The 17,908-nt window shown below is 34.6% G+C and overlaps 1 protein-coding gene across 1 annotated transcript in view; it reads right to left on the reverse strand.

Moving 5' to 3' along the window:
• LOC145686216 (uncharacterized) overlaps positions 1 to 17,626 on the reverse strand; it is a 113,673-nt gene extending 96,047 nt beyond the window's left edge. The window contains exons 1-3 of the mRNA XM_081759273.1: positions 17,477 to 17,626; positions 8,710 to 8,908; positions 3,691 to 3,897 (exon numbers count right to left, since the gene is read on the reverse strand). Coding sequence (XP_081615399.1) covers positions 3,691 to 3,897; positions 8,710 to 8,900 — 398 coding nt within the window. The 5' untranslated portion in view covers positions 8,901 to 8,908; positions 17,477 to 17,626. The remainder of the gene's footprint in view (positions 1 to 3,690; positions 3,898 to 8,709; positions 8,909 to 17,476) is intronic.
• Positions 17,627 to 17,908: the final 282 nt, after the last annotated feature.

Below are 17,908 nucleotides of genomic sequence, written 5' to 3' on the forward strand. Positions count from 1 at the left end.
AATATTACATTTTGACGCAAAAGTAAAATAGCCTGTGTGTTCAGTTTAGGTAGGTACCCTCATGGAAGTCATGTCACCTTTTTAGGGTAGTGAATGTCTATTACTGTATTATTTCTAACTACAGTATTTTTTCAAGCTACAAAGTGTATAAAGGTACAAGGCAAAAATGTATGCATAAATGTACCAAAAAGTGTTTGTGTGAAGTATTGTATTTTATAATGTTTTAGTTGGATGTCCTTGCATAAGTAAACATTATCAATACATAGTTTTTAAATTATTGTTTCATTATTGTATTTCGCAGGAGAGGGTCACTTTCTCTTCTCAGCCTCGAAAGTGCAGTTAAAATTTAATTTAGGATAATTTGTTGGTGAGTTCTTCAAACGGTATTTTCGTGTTATCTGCGATTGCGGCGCCACTCGATTCCGCAAATTAACTTATATATTTATATACATAATATGAGTTATTTGCAAATATGGCTCCCCCAAACTCAGAACTCTGGCTACGTCCCTGCTTCTACTATCTACGTACTAGATTACATATCACTACATATATTGATTCATATTATCACAGAACTCAACTATACGTAAATCAAATAAATCACTAAATTTCACCATATCCACAATCAGCTCTGTAAACTAGGAAAAAGGAATAGAATAATAAGAGCCAAATGGCCCTTTTATTAATTAATTCATGTTTTCAGTTTTAAAATTATTGCCAATGCCCCAGGAAGGACATATTGATACTATTAACGGAAAAATTCCCTTTCCTGAAGGGAAAAGAACCCTTTTTGATTCTTTATTTAGCCCATGATGTGTTTGAAGCTGTGATCAACTCAGTAATAAGTGAGAGTCCCTGTGTTAACTTACACTGACATAATGGAATTTAACCTAGCTACAAAGAAGCCTACGAATACCGTCATGTTAATAATAATATAAAAATCACATATACTACATACAATATATATATATATATATATAAAGAGAGAGAGAGATGGACAGGCTACTGCAACCCTAATATGAACTTTCGGAGGGTGAAGGAAATTTCAAAGGGAAGCACTAATCTTCAAAACTTAGTTGGGAGAGATCGCAAACTACGATGAATCCTGTTCATAATTAGCAATGTTTACCAACATGGCGTCTGCTGGGCTGAAGTTCATATTTCACAGATTTTAAGACTGTTTTAGCTGAAATTCCAATGAATCGAAACTCTCACGAACTTCATAACTATTTATTCATTATTTGAAACTAATTTTCCCTGATTTATACTGCTTTCTTGTTGAAAAATCCAAAATGTTTTCGGAGCAAAACTAGCGTGGTGTTGCTCGAAGCCTTTCCCAAGTAGAACAACAGGAAGACGCGCCATAATGCTAAGGCGTCAGAATAGTTCCAATCAGAGCAAAGAATTTTGATGGCGGAAAATACAATACGAATAGAAAATAGTAGAAACTGGATAACACCGGATTTTGGGAGGATATGGGCATCTTAGAGGAACGAAGGGGGTCTAAATTATTCTGACAAATATCAGATTGATGGACAATTTCGGAAATTTCTGTCCAACTGCTGACCTATGTTTGTGTATAGCATTAAGATGTATAATTTCAATAATCATCCGTTTGCAATGCCCATATACAGAGTTTACAATGAAATAATATAGAATCCCCGAAATATAATTCTCCCTAGATTATTCCGAACCTCCCAGATTAATTTTAGTTTGAGTAAAGAACAAATGAATTTACTACATAGACCGAAAATTATGTATTGAGAAATCTACAGTTCATTCGGAAAGTATTGGGTCCCTCCAAACAAAAATTTCATTACCTTAACTGTGATGGCACATTACAATGATGTATTATATATAACAAATTTCAAGAAGATTGGTTAATATTTAGAGGTTGTGTACTTTCATCAGTTTTGTAAAAATAGGCAAATTACGATTTTTCAATGTTAATTACTTTTATTTTTAAAACTAGATATCACAAACCTAAAATAACAGTAAAACTAGGGGTGGCCGTCACGCGAGGAGAGGGGGTAGTAGTGTTTTCACTTAACTCAAAAATTAGTTCTGTTTTCTTGTTTTGCAAAATTATTTTTTCACTTCTATATATACAAGTATTAAATGAACTTTCGTTATGTATGTGTTTGAAGATCATTGTCTACAAGTACTGGCAAGAATTTTTAGTAGACTTACAAAATTTTATTATATTTGTTATATGGTTCTGGGTTTAATCAGAAAAAATAGAAGGCAGAAAAACATTCATTAAATTGGTTACGTTATTATGGTGGTATGGGTGGGAGGAAGAACGGGAAGCAGGAAGGTATAATGATGATCATAGTAATTGACTGAGTAAATAGTTTTTGCGTTTTTTTGTCTTCGCGTGAAATAAGGCAATTTTAATTATTTTATATTAAAAAATCCCTCCCCAAAATGTTAATGACGTCATTGGCGTCATGGTCCCCCCTTGAGGGCACCCCTGTTTGAAGCCATAGTTGAAATTGTAGTGTGAAACGTTTTAAAGTCAAATAAATAAATAAAACTGGGAGAAGGCGGTTTCAGCCTTTAATCGGGATTACTTTTCACTGGTCCAAAGTAACCCCTTGCTGCTGGTACCTCCTGCCTTCTAATTTTAGGTAAATTTCCTATTTAGATAGATGCCGGATGCATGCCGTTGTAGCCCAGTTATTATTTTTTGTAAACGCTCATTACAAAATTGTAAAGCTAGGCCTAATATGTAAATGGTGATTACAAGTGCAGCTTTATTTACAATTTCCCAATTTATTTCTGTCAGTAAGTTGCTCCCCTTTGCTTCCTCTTGAAGACCTCATGTTGAGAACTAGTCCCTATTTTAAGTACTCAGTAATGAAACATGAGCTTCAGAAAGCGGATGCAGGAGTACCGCCAGCGCCGTAACTTAAATTTTTTTCTGGGGGGCAAGCCTTAATACGCGTATTTGGGCCCCCTAGAAAAGTTGTTTTTTCTAATTCTTGGGCCCCTCTTTCCATCTTTCTCTTACTCTTCATGGGCCCCGGAGCCTGTGGGCCCTCCCGCACAACAAGATCTGCGGGGCCGTTAGTTACGCCCTTGGACCCGTTCCATACGTGACAAATTAATTAAAGGGACAATATTGATAAATCTCAAAGCCATACGAATAAATATTATTTCTGGGGCCCCTAATAGTAGACTTTTTTTTTTTTTTTTTAAACTGGAATGGGCCTACGACTCATTTTTGTTTGATTTAGCTTTTGTGTGCTTTTTTGTTTATGTACTGTAGTGAACCTGTTTGATGCTTCATTTATAATTCCATGTTCGTATCGTATATGGAGTAAGAAAATTTTATCTTAAAATGGGCCCCCCTTGAACGGCGGGACGCTTCGTTGGAGGGGGGCGGTTGCTCCCCCACAAGTTACGGCTCTGAGTACCGTACCGCTTACATCACCGATTATTATGGTTCTGATGTTAGGATGTGTTCGGATACTATGTTCGATGTATGTACTTAGCTTGAAGCTGGTTCCTTTTCCTATTGATCCAGAGCTCAAGCTTCAGATTCAGTAATGAAACATATAATAATTAATGCAGCAAGTTGTCGTAAATGAGGTGTTCGTTACCATCAATGAAACATCTCAGAGAGAGAGAGAGAGAGAGAGAGAGAGAGAGAGAGAGAGAGAGAGAGAGAGAGAGAGATGAAGAAATTACCTGTCAAGAATGACCATATCATCTTTAACAGCATTCACAGATTCCCATACTGCTTCACCAGGTTGTTCTTGATACACAGTAATATTTCCTGCGTTTTGTTGTAATGCAGAAACAGCTGTTTCATTGGTTGAATGTTCCGTATTCACAATTAAGAAGTTTATGTCTGGGAAGCCAGATTCCAGGAAACAATCTTGTAATTTATTCAATCTGTAAATGTAAACGTAAATAAATAAAAATACAATAAATTTATGGATATTTATTTATCAATTATTTGTATGTTCGAGCATAACTCTGAAAAACATGGAGTAATATCAACCAACCTTGGTATACATATCACTTACTGTCTGAAAAAAAAAAAACTGCTGTGGGAGTAACATTTCCTTAGCACTCCACTAAATCCCCTGGGAACGAAAACAGCAAATATTAATGCCGAATTTATAGCTTTCGAGGTCGCTGAAACAGTGACACTCCAGATACTGTGTAAGTCTTTAAGTTGAGCCTGCAGTGGAGGTGAACGTGAACCCTTCCTAGGACTCCCCTAAAGGGAAAAAAGATAGCATATAAAAATCGAAAACGACCGACATTAGTGACTAATCCATAGTTTTTAGGATCCCTGATATGAATAGTGATTTACCGCCGACGTTTAAGCACAAGTTCAGCACCCATTATCACTCCTAAGGAGATGAGAAGGGGTGACATGTGAAAATAATTGAAAACAACCGAAATTAATGTTGAATTTATAGTTTTGGGAATCGCTTAGGTGAATAGTGGTACTCTCGATACCATTTAAACCTAATTTCAGCGCCTATCAGTAGGGGTGAGAATATGTGAAAATTACCTACATTAGTGTCAAATCCATAGTTTTCGAGGGTCACTAAGCTGACTGATGACAGTCACAATGATAAGACCAAGTACTTGCACACCAAGTTTTAGATAGATACTGTATTTTTAATGAATCTGTTAACCAACATCGCTATCTTGATATGCCAAGAAACTGCTTCATTCCTCTTTTCGAAACCTAGAGGTTAAGGGATCATGTTACTTTTAGCAAGATTTTGCCACGTCGATTCGAGATTATCTCAATGAGGTGTTTCCAGAAACGCTGAATTGGCGCGTTTCACTTGCTGGCCACCTCGAAGCCCGGACTTAATGGATTGTAAATTTGCAATGGTGATTCATCAAGAATATTGTTGCAGCACAACGTTATGCTACGATTGATGAATTGAAAGAAGTTTCAGACAGATTACTCAAGCAATGCTAAGAATGTCCCACAGAAACTGGCGAAGTATTATTTTGTGTTCGGAGCACAGTGGAACCCATTCTGATGCGCTATACATTTAGACATTAAAGCAACAAGTGTCCATTACATATAAAACTCCATCAATACTGTGTACATCTATAATTATAATTAAAGTTTGCATAGTGTGAATATTTAGTACTTTAAGGGGGTGACGGGACTTTGTGCCCACCCTGTAGGTGAGAAGAGGCAATAACAAGATTACTTTATTATGACATAAATAGCTAATGAGAACAATAACTAAAAATACATCATCACGGCGAACATAACAACCTCCTGCAGATTTCATTTAAGAGAAAACTGAATTTTGATGGTACGTATACGACTACTTTATGATATATACATCGGGATAGAGTTAGAGAAGTATGAAGATCTGGAGAGTCCACTTTAATTTAGCAATCTATATTCTTATTTTTCTAAGAACCATATCGACAACTGTCAATATCACAAGCACTAGTTTCAATAAAATGAATGTTTTACTACAGATTTCCACAAAATTATAAGTTAAATTCCTTGTATATTGCTGCTGTTGTCTTTTCTATTAATAAGTTCCTTCCGTTTTATTAGAAATGATTGCGTTTTACTGTAGTTCAATCTGTAATTTATTAGATCTATTCTATTCTGTATAACTCTGTCTGGTATTAATCATTAGAGTTGCAGCTATAAAGCCATGTCAACTTTATCATTAGAATTGTTCCAATATTTAAATTGATTTGAATTTGATATTGAAATTGATTTGATATTAAAATGGATTCAAAAGTTATAGTATGACCTGTAACCAAAATAGTCAGGCCATAAGGCTAAATAGCATGCTCTATGTAGAATTTTTCTATTCAATGTTATATATTCCTGGGCTGATATTAAGTATTATAGTCACAGATAAAGTCATGTAGACTTGATCCCTCATATATAATAAGTATACAATAAGTAACTTGATATATATAATAAGTAACTTGAAGTAATGTGTCAGATATGTTTATATTGTTCTAAGTAACTTAAAGATTGTAACATACTAAAAATTACCTGAAAGTCAAACTGCGTAAAAAATTAAAAATCGAAAAAAGTTAAGTTTTAATCTCGTGTACTTATTTTTCTAGCCGCCATCTTGGTTCCTCCAACTTACTAGACCTTCATTATTTTTATAAATTTTATCTTGTAATATATAATCTTCTTTCTTTTCCTATCCAGATCATTATTGATAACGATGGATCAGATCACAAAATTTGAGGTCTACTGCTTTATATTCGTTTACCAAAGTAAGGACGATTATACGTATAAACATTATTAGACGATAACACAAAAACCTTCATTAAAACATCAACAGAATTGAAATTTAAAGAATACAATAAATACACAATTCTAAAGAAACATGGGAAGTGATTCATTACAGGGTTTACTTGGTACTCGACAGATATTCGCGGAGTTTTATTTCTGTGAAGATTAATCTTCCAATTTTAAAACCATGGGATCATTTAACAAATAATAGCAAACTTATTGATTATATTTTAATTTTGTTGGTCTTAAAGAAATCTAATGTTACTTTTATAATTCTAAAAATTCTGTTGAAGTTGACTCACATATTTGTATTTATGCAACAATAAAGGAGCAGTTCGACTTAGATTTTTTTTTTTTTTTTTTTTTTTTTTTACAAATTATTTCCATTTGTAGAGTTGAAAATTCTAAAAGGAATTGTGTTTGATCGCGATACGTTCAGTCGTTAGTGAGTAACAGATGAAAAAACATTTTGTGATGACGTCATCCGTGGTCAAGCTGCGAGAGCAGGCTTCCATACACATTGCCACGCATTTCGTTTGCGAGAGGTGCGGTGGCACGTTCTAAAGTGCGATTTCCATTCCCAGAATTGAGGCTGCACAAAAGTTTTTTTTTTTTAAATAATAAAACGTAGTTTTTTCTACAAAGCATAAGTTCAGCGTTTTACAAAAGGAACTAAAATTTCTAAATCAATACAATTTAAATAAATGACGGACGAGATTGCTATAATACTTAAGTACCTTTTCTTTAATCATGATTCCGATTCCCAAACATAAGTATATTCATTTTCACGTTTTGTTGCAATTTTTAATGATGACCCTATAATTTTGTGCTTCAAGATGTGTACAGGAGCGCGGCATATGTGGCAAAAATGAAATAGCATCTCTAAAGTTTATCAGAATACAAAAAACACTTTACCGGTAAAAATTTGTTTTATTCTCATCGCTCTCCGCGAAACAAATCGCGCCGACGATGAATCAATGTCCTGGTTTGATAAATGAACTATGACTTCATTACTCACTTATTTTATAAGAATTGAAAAACGCATCAAAAACGACTGACAAATGCGTTATCACCTCTATGTAGTCAATAGGTATGCGAATTTTTATATCAAAAGTTCGTGCTATTCGTTCCGTTTTTCTTTCTTGATTTTGAGAGTGTGATGCCTAACTGCCGTTAGTAGAAAAAAAATTTTGGCTGTAAAACTAATGTATGGTAGTAATGATCCAATTTAATTAGTGTTTAAAAGGTCAACAAGAAATTATTTATCAAACTCAGCGTGCTTTATCAAAAATGTTTTAAAACCGCTTCTCTAAACTTTTTGTGTTTTCAAAATGTTACTTTCTTGTTGCTCACCTCCATAATTGGATGATTACTCAATGTTCTTCATTATATATCATGTGAACAAATCTACAAACATAGACTATTATTTTATCCGATAAAATTAAATTTATTATAATTTATTCACTCATTTGCATGTACCATTCATGAAAATTAAAATTTTCCTAATTTTGAAGATGGAATCGTATCATATTCAGATATAAACAGCCACTGCATTGAAGGGACATGTACGATTCATTGCAAAGATTTTCAGACGGTAGAAAATAAAGCGAAATAATACTTGGCTATAGATATGCATACACGGGGGCGGGTGTTAAGCCATCCAAGTCTCCAGCTAAGGGTTCCTTCCTAAAAGGAAAGGTCTGACTCCTGACCAAGTCGGTATTTATCAAGGCTCTTAAGAATCATTTTCCGGGCGAGCCCTTGTACTCCCAGTCCGCCTTTGCAGAGGGGCACATATTATTTTCACACAACACTATTATATTTATTATTATATCATAGATGTATTATTTTCGTCTCCTCGGGAGTGCACTCTCAGATCTCCGGGAGTGAGCGCCCACAAAAATTGTCTAAAAAGAACACTGCTTCGCACAACACTGCGTAATCACTGCTCTCTTTCTATTTTTATATTAATGCTGTAGGACAAACAACTAACTTAATCATTCTTCAAGAATTGAACACAAAGCAAGACTGTTAACGAACCCAAAACAATTTATAAAACCATAGTACTATTAAAGGTTTATCAGCTGCGCACAAGGGAGGGTGGTTGCTGACACATTCAGATCCTCGCTAGCCCACGGGTGACGTCAGTATTTGCGATTCATCAAAAGCAAACGCCTGTAAAAGCTCAACGAGACGGCCTATCAAGATTTTAAAAAATATGTGCCTCTTACTGTTTTAAAACTTTTTCTATTGCACCAAACTTGTTTTTAACTCGAACAGCTCCTATAAGTAGAGCTTTAACGGACACAACAATTATTAATAGGAAATTGGAGATTATTTGCTCCGCAGCGAACATAAAAGGTAAAGATGAAATACTTATTGGCGAATTATTTTTTAAAGAGATGAGTAATTTCGTAGTAAATTCAAATAGAATACGGAATACGTACAGCGTTGCTTGTTTATGACAGAATCCGCAATGTGCATCCAAGAAAGCCAAAAGTGTTACATTTCCTCTTCTTTGTGCTAGAAGATCCTCGCCATTAATGGTCCATTGAGGTGGAAGAAGGCATTCCTTATCTTCATTTACTGATGTACTTGTAGCCAGCCCCACAAAGAATAATAAAAGCACCCACTTCATTTTCTTGCCTAGAAGAGAATAGATTTCATTTAGATAATTAATTTTAATATTACTTGAGAGTTTCAGTTTACTTCCAATATATATTTTCTTCTAGTATTGTTAAATGATTTCTGTCAAAGTTACATCAGTTAATTGAACGCTATTATCGCTTAACCACTCTCCAATAAGGTCATAATACTGTAAATATCTGGTTGTTTTTTATATGTTATTACAATTCTAAAGTATTTCAGAGTACTTAGGATACCGAAAGATTCATCACAACTGAAGAAAAAGCTCGCCATTTGATCCTATTCTTGTTAATTCTTTCTACTCAGGATTACTGTTCAATTCCCTATGGCTAGTGTTGTAAATGGTCAAAAAGAAAAAGAAAGAAAGAAAACAATCGAAAATTGAAGAAAAATGTTTTACTGTTTTATACCGGCCAGGAAAAACCGGACAATTTGGTTAAAAAAAAAACGAAAAATGTTAGGTTCTTTTCAATTCTTTTTAAAACATTTCTTTGTTAGAGAGTAGCAAATGTTATACAATAGGCTTATCCAATAAAGTTGCATATCTACACTCATTTCTACCAGCGGCGGATTTCACTTTGAGCCCGCATCTCTCTTTCAACTTACACACATGCAAAAATACTTAAAAAAAAAAAAAATCCCTGGAGTTAAAGATTTATTTATTAATTGAGGGCTTTATTATTTAGAGCCATATTCAGAAATAATTCTACGTGTGATTAACATCGTACTAGCAATTTGTTTAGCGAGTGATTATAATTTCCCTACTTAGAAGAATGTCTGTGACCGTGTGCGTGGGTTTCCTCGAGGTTCTCCCTTTGCTCCCACTTTTTCATTCCACAATTTTATTCATTTCTCATAATCACCGTCTCCTTTAACCTAACCGGCATAACCGTGGGACGTAAAACTCAAAGATTTCATTTCATTTTCATTTTCAAGAATGTCTGTGATATTATCCACGATTATTATCAGAAGATGCAAACTATGACTCTTCCGCAGGGTTGTCCAAATACATTGTAAGAAAAAGTGTTTAATATTTTCTTAATCTCGTTATCTAAACTCTCTCGTGGTTATCGTACTCGTCTTTGGGTGAGAGACTCGAGTTTGATTCTTGGTGGGATCTCATCTAGTTCGGACCCACTTTATTCTGTAGGTCCACGTCTCATACAACCTCGGTGCTGAAAAGAATGCTAAACTCAAATACAATTCATGTCTTGTTGCCTGCTAATGTGCTTGGACAGTTCTGTGTAAAGGTTGTGGCTTGCCTCCAACGATATAGGCATCAGTCGAGCTAACAATCAAAATGCTCCTCGATACAGAAATTATAATCAAGCTAGTTAAATCCTTAGTACAACACTACGTAAAATCGTTTCTGAACATGGCCTAATGATCTTAATAATGTTAGGGAAACGATATAAATTATGCAGTTCCTCTTTATGAATCGTTTGACTAATGTTACTTTAAGTTCATTATTTTTGCTAACAACACTGTTAGAGGCATTTTATCTACACGCATAGTCACGGAATAGTCAAACCTAGTACGATGTTAATCTCACATGGAATCGTTTGTGAGTGTGGCCCTTAAAGTTTGGAGGCCCAATTATTTCATTTTCACATCAAAATTGTTAAGCTAGTCACAGTGTCGCATTCACAAAAGCTAAACATTGACTTCTGCCTTTAGCCAACTGAATCCAATTTGTAATTCCTATTTCTACTAGATTCATTCTAATATTGTCCTCTCATTTGTATATTTTGAAGAGCGTTTTCGAAAGTTTTATATCATCAGTTGTCGCTCGTTGGATTGGCAACAACGAGCACTACGCTTTCATTGAGTGACAATATGGACGCACAAGGGCGAATACAGGTCGTCGTAAACACTTTTTAATATATAGCAACTCTTGCCTTTTTTAACGTTAACAAACTAATAAGCTAGAAATAACTACAGAACACTTACAACTTGTATCCTAACGATTTATGTCACTACATTGTTCTCCTGTGTGTTAAACTTTCAAATAAAACCAAAATACTGTTTCATCTTTCAGCTCTTTGTCTATATTATGCAATATCTATTATAAAATGCCTTAGGCATATAATCTGCAGTATCTCTCAGACCGTAATTCATCTGTCGTAAAATTTTATGATTTTTACAATAGTACCCGTGATACCAGCTGCAAATTCGATGTGCCAAATAGAAGGCCGACAGTAGAGGTTCACTCAAATCCGAAGTACTCTTAAACTTTTGACCGGGTACTATATAAGTGCGCGCATTGTTGTTGATTATCCATCCAACTTTTCTTCCATCATCTAATTTGAGATTTTTTGACTTTTTTCCTCAACACTCAAACACATTATGTTGATAATAAACATGAAATAATGTAGAGTATACTAATGTAGGAGCAAACATGAAATAATGTAGGACTAAACATGAAATAATGTAGGAGCCCAAAACCAGCATCACAACACCGACTTTTATTAACCGTAGTTTATATTTCTAACTCCATTTTTCGTGCATTCTGAAATATTACACGAATTTTATGTGAATTGACAATGATGGTATACGTCTAGCAACATGTACTGCTAAGTAGATGAACAACACGTCTATACATGTTTTATCCGCTGCACATAATCTTAGAGATGTTTCATTTGTGTAAGGATGGCTCAAGATATATTATTCCTCGACCCAGCTGTATAGCTAGTTACAATGAATTTATGTTACTGTAAACCATCGGCTCCGATTTCAGAATGACTTTGAGGGAAAGGAAAGCTATTGGGGTATGTGTATTTCGCTGTCAAATATCCAAGGAAACATCCGAATCCGAGGGAGCAAGCGAATTTTGGAGACTGGCCCAATTGGGCCCTCAGAATCGAGACTCATACTGTAAACTAACCTTAAATCAAACAACTTAGACGATTCATAAACATAAACTAGAAGATACATGGTCCTACTACTTCTAAAAAAGTGAACACAAATGGGTTAAATTAAAAATTAACAAAATTTTTAATTGATTAATTTAATCGTTAATTTCTAAAGGACTAATTACCATGTAAGCTTGGTAGTGCACGAATCTTAGGTACTTTGTGGTACGGTACTTGAAACAAGCAAACTCTGTATGTCTTACTCCGGCGAGACTAGTTATCTAGATCAGTGGTTCTCAACCTTTTCAAGTCTAGCGCTCCCTTGGGTCAATGCAATTGTTCTTAGTTTTCACATCATCTTAACCCAATTCATCCATGCACAAGGGTAAATGTGACACTTGGACGAAGAACTTTCAGAAAAAAAAAAAAAGACTTCAATTCTCAAAATCAGCCTTCAAAAATCTACTATTAATTGTAAAATAGTCTAAAGTTTTGACAATTTGTAAAATGTCTTATAATTTTTGTCCAATAATAATAACAGTGTACATATAATATATCATGAAATCTCAAAGGCCCCCTAAATACTCTATCATCCATTTTTGCTTCAGAGCCCCCTTTGAAAATGAGAAAGTCCACGTTGAGAACCCCTGATCTAGATAATCATTTCTCAAACTGTAGTCTTCAAGAACTGACCTTATGGTCCTCTTAGATTGAACACAAGTCCAAAAGGATAAAATCATAAAATTCAAGTGAATTTTATATCATCCACTATAGTAGAGAATATTAAATAGATATATATTATCCAAATAATAGATTACACAATAAGATAAGATAAACATTATAAAAATTCTGAAATCTGATATAGATGTATTATTATAGGATATTTTTCGCACCCTTGACTTATAAAGAAACAGGTTAATATGTATTTTCTTCTTTCAATGCCAATATAAAAATAATGGAATTTTAATTAACACTAGTATTTTAAAAATAACATAAGTATTCTGGTATTTGCTCATTATATTATAAAAAGAAGACGAAAAGATGAATATGCTTCCGCAGCGCACAAGAGTAACATTGTCTATAAATATTCTGACTGAAAGTATTAAGGCCAGAAATATGTCAAAGTAGTAGGATATTCTGAAATTATGAAATTAAACAACTTAAATAGTTTCTATTATTGAACTTTAAAATAACAGTAAAAACAAGAATATTCGGGACTTTATAAAGGTATCAACGAACTTAAGAAAGATTATCAACATCACATTTATATATTAAAGAAAGTGGACGGAGCAATTTTCACGGATACGGATATTATGTTGAATAGATGGAAAGATTTTTTCTTGGACAGTTTGCTAGACAAGCTCCCTAAAAGTAATGTTCATGGAAAAAGTAAAATGCATACAGCAGAACCGTATATTCAAGAGTCTAACCTAACAGAAATAGATATTGCTATATAGAAATTAAAGAAACACAAATCTCCGAGATAGGTTTAGAAGTAAATACAGAAAAAACTAAATACATGTAAAATCGCCGTGACCATAATATAAATTATGAATATGTTATAATACCAAGTAATACTTTCGAGAAAGTAAGCACTATCTAGGATCAATATTAACGGACCAAAACCATATCCACGAAGGAATTACGTACCTATTATTATTCAGTCCAAACTCTTTTAAGTCATCGCGGATTCTGTCGAAGAATTCGAAGGTTAATATATAGAACGTTAAGTATGCCTTGTGCTATGTGGTTGCGAAACATTGTCGCTTACTTTGAGGGAAGAACGCAGACTGTAAGTATTTAAAAATGAAATCGTGAGGAGAATATTCATATTATAACCCAAGGGAGACGGGAATGGGGAACGGCGGAAACTTCATAACAAGGAACTAAAGAGTCATTAAGTCTAGAAGGCTCAGGCGGCCAGTCATAAAGCCAGAATAGAAGAAAGTAGGAACTCTTTCAAAATTTTAGCTGGAAATCCAATTAGGAAAAGACCATTAGGAAGACCTACACGCAGATGGAAGGACAGTATTAAGATGAATCTCACAGAAATAGTACAAGGTAGAAAGTGGGTTCAATTGGCTAAGAACAGAAATCTAATTGAGAGGTTTTGTAAACGCAGCATTGAACCTTCGGGTTCCGTAGGTTTCTATTAAGTAACATGTATTAAAAACAAGGTGTCATTTGGGAAGAGCAGAGGGCAATGACCCCCTTGAATTCGAGATGTATATATATTTAATCAATAGTATAATAATATCTAATGAAAAATATGAAATTCTGTACATAGGAGAGTCTTGCTCCACCCAAGTAAAACTTGAAATGATACTACTAAGAAAACTACAAGAAAAATATTCTTTGGTGAAACGTTTCTAATTTTTACTGTTATTTTAACGCATGTCTGGTTTATAAATGAAACTCTACGAATACAATTATTAATTTTTTGCAGACCAATATGTCCCAGAAGTCACTGCCAGTGTCCGACTGGGCCCCCGGGGCCCCGGCTACAAGAGTAGTTTAGGGGTCGCACGGTAGGAGTTTTATACATTCCGTAAAATACGGGATCGTCTCTTTCTGAGAGTTCTGTGCCAAAAACGTTTGTTAGAACGCTAAAATGTCCCGTGTTTTGTTTTTGGAATACAAACTACAGGGTCAATAGTTGTTAATGAGGTCAGTCAAGGAAAAAACTAACATTATAGTTCATTGTTTCTCCCACAAAGTCATTTAATTTCTACTACTTTAAAGTGACGGGCAGACAATACAAACAGTAACTATTTTAATTCAACAAATTTAGCGTTTATTGTAGTATCAAAATAAATAACCGAAGACAGAAATACATTAAAAAAAAATTTTTTGGTTTCAAGGTTACAAAACAAAACAATGGTTCTACTTGTTATATTGCAGATACTTCATCACCATAGGTATTCTGCTCTTATTGGCAGGTCACTTGCCGCAGCTGAGAAGTTTCCATGCTCCACGGTCCTCCGCTAACTTCTTCGTCTTCGCGTATGATCTTTCTGTTTTTATATCATCCATTAATTGTAGTCTTCTTCGTCCCCTCCCTCTCTTTCCCGCCACCATACCCTTTAGGACGTCCCTCATGATACAATTTCTTCTTAGGCAATGTTCCAACCAGTTTCTTTTCCTATTCTCAATAATATCTAAAAATTTTCTTTTCTCCCCCACCATTTCTAACACTCTCATTCGTTTTCCGTGCGACCCAACTAATTCTTTCCATTTTTCTCCACACCAGTAGCATCTTCTCTGGGTGTGCAAGTCGTGTGTTTTAACGCCCAACGAAAAGTGAAGAAAAGAGTATTTTAATTTAATTAAACGGATCGTCAGAACTATTGATTTTTTTAAAAATTTTCAGCGAGACAAAATCAACTGTTGAAGTGCAGAAGAGCAGAGAAGTGCTGTGCGATCTCCGTCATGTTTTGAGGAGGCAACTCTGGGAGTAAGTCGTTGGCAACGCTTTGGCTGAATTTTCTCTGCTTTACAAGACTCATATTGCGCATACGCTTCGTGTTTCTCTCCTCGTGTTTCTGTGGTCCAAGGTGTTGTTTAGAAAGCCAACGTCTTGAGTCTCCTGCTTGTCTCAAGTGTTGCCAAGTCTGTAGATTATCTGTGGATGTACAGATATTTTATAGCAATACGGAATACATTTTTTTGGGGGGTATGATATACGCATTTTTTATTGTTAAACATATCGTTCAATTCATAAGTTAAGGGTGCAATCAACTTCTTGCTAAAAATATATGTAAGGAACACTGTGAAAAGAAACAGCATCATTTTTCTCTCTATCCAATAAAGTTGCGTTCAAAGGATCAGATGATTAAAAAAATAAATATATAAAGCCTGGACGTTAAGCTACAGAATGTTTGTCCATTCTGCATTTTTCTTCCCCTAATTTTCATTTACTTTGTCGTTAGTGAGTCATCCTCAAGAATTACGGTTTTGGGTCCCTTATTACTGTTTCTAAAGCAGTAATCCAGAGGTTTCTACACAAAGAAAGACGACTCGAGCTGGAATTCGAGTAATTGTAAGTAAATAATTGCTTGTTTTTGATTTTCAGTTTTATATTTTGAGGGTATATTTACTTATATAATTATTGTAATTAAATGTATTCCTTACGTAATAACATCCTCCTTGATTCATCTTTATAAGTTGAGGATTAAATTGTTAAAGGAGTTGAGTTGATTTTAGTTTAGCGTCCCGTTCAGCAGCGAGGCTATATGAGACGTGGACCTACTGATTAACGTGGAATCTGAACCACATGAGCTCCCACCAGGAATCGAACCCGGGTCTCCCACACCAAAGGCGCGTACGCTAACCGCTTAGCCACGAGGGAGCTCTCAAATTAAATTGTTAAAGGAAAATTTGCTATTTATAGGTTGGCGTAACTAGGACATTATGGTGGGCGGCCATGGTTCCTTACTTCCGAAAATTGCGAGAACTTCCAGACACAGACTATATTCAGGAAATCGATGGGTGGGCAAAGTATAGTCACTATTAAATACTCGTATGTCGAACGCAAATGCCGGGCGTAAATTGAGGTAATTTTATCTCATTATTTTCGACCAGTGAAAAAATGTGGATAGGCCCATCTTTGCTCCTGGGCTGAGGGGTTCCCTCTCACCTATGGTCGTAAGGATTAATATATTTTTCCTTTCTTGCCAACGCACTAACATCCACATCAGGAGACGCCACTGCTCCACACCCACATTTCGAATGCTTCCAGTCGATTTTCATCACTTTTACACAATGTCCACGTTTCCACCCCATACAGTGCAACACTCCACACGAAACATTTATAAGTCTTTTTCTCAACTCTTTATTGAAGGTCCCACAAAATAGACTTTCCTTCCTCCTAAAAACTTCTTTCGCCATTCCTATCCTTGTTTCTATTTTATTGCAGATACTTACATAAGGATTAGAAATTTATATATATATATATATATATATATAAACGAAGTTGAAGATGGGGGACCGGCCGGGATTTCGGCTCTGATCAGTCCAAAACTGGTTACTCCTATATGTAATCGTAATTAAACTACACAGAGAACATAAATTGGTTTCAGAGGATATGTTAACAGAAATAAGATATAGTGTGATTTATAAATAAAAGATGTGGATTACAAATATTTTAATATATTCTAGTTGCAAGTATATGGTATAGTATGATTTTAGTATGTTACTGTGGCATTATATCTATAACTAACAATCTGTAAGACCGTGGTGGCTCAGTGGTAGATTGTTTACCTGGTTCGATCTAAGTTCGCGTCAAATGAACTTTGTGGTGGACAAATACGTGTGCATGGGTCTTCTCGGAGTTCTCAGGTTTCCTCCCACTTTCTACATTCTACCGTTTCATTCATTTCTTACCTTCAGCATACACGGCATAACCATAGAACGGAATAGTGAAATATTTAATTTCATTTTTTTAGTATCAATCTGTATGAATATGTCAATTTCTATTTCGAAAAATTCTAGTGCTTATTTCCTAGATAGAATATCGTTCAAATTATCATGACGCTGGAGTAAAATTTGAAATAAGAAATAAATATAAATACGCATTTCATATAATTCTCTTATGTATATCGATATTTGTTCTTTAAATATTATTTTTTCTTTCGACTACTATTTCCAGCAATTGTGACCATGCTATGTTGAGTTATGTGTGATACATATATCCTAGAAGAATTAATGTATTTCTTACCAGACTTAAATGTGTCTTCAAATTCGTTCCCAAGTGATCGTAAACCAGACACTGATACAACACAAATAAAAAAAACTTTTGACTGAAGTTTTGTAGAGAGACAGATACAAAGGTCAGTGACTTAACAAATGGTGATAGCTCTTACACTCATAACATTATATTATTAACCTGACCTTCAGTCGACATCAAAGCACTTCGGACAAGATGATTAGATTTAATTTGGCGAACTGGAGAAAAGTATGACAACTGTTACTCGGTCCACAGTCATGACCTGTATTCGTCAGCAGGATACTCCTAATTCAGTAATTTACATATCCAATTTTAATACTAATAGTTGACTACAAGTTTAACTAGACACATACATCCATTTCTAATAGATAAGAAAAAGTTATCCATAATTGTTAATTAAAACTAACTTAATGTAAATGTTTC

This window comes from Thermobia domestica, chromosome 5 (assembly GCF_964235325.1).
Source record: "Thermobia domestica chromosome 5, izTheDome1.hap1.1, whole genome shotgun sequence".
NCBI classification, from domain to species: domain Eukaryota; kingdom Metazoa; phylum Arthropoda; class Insecta; order Zygentoma; family Lepismatidae; genus Thermobia; species Thermobia domestica.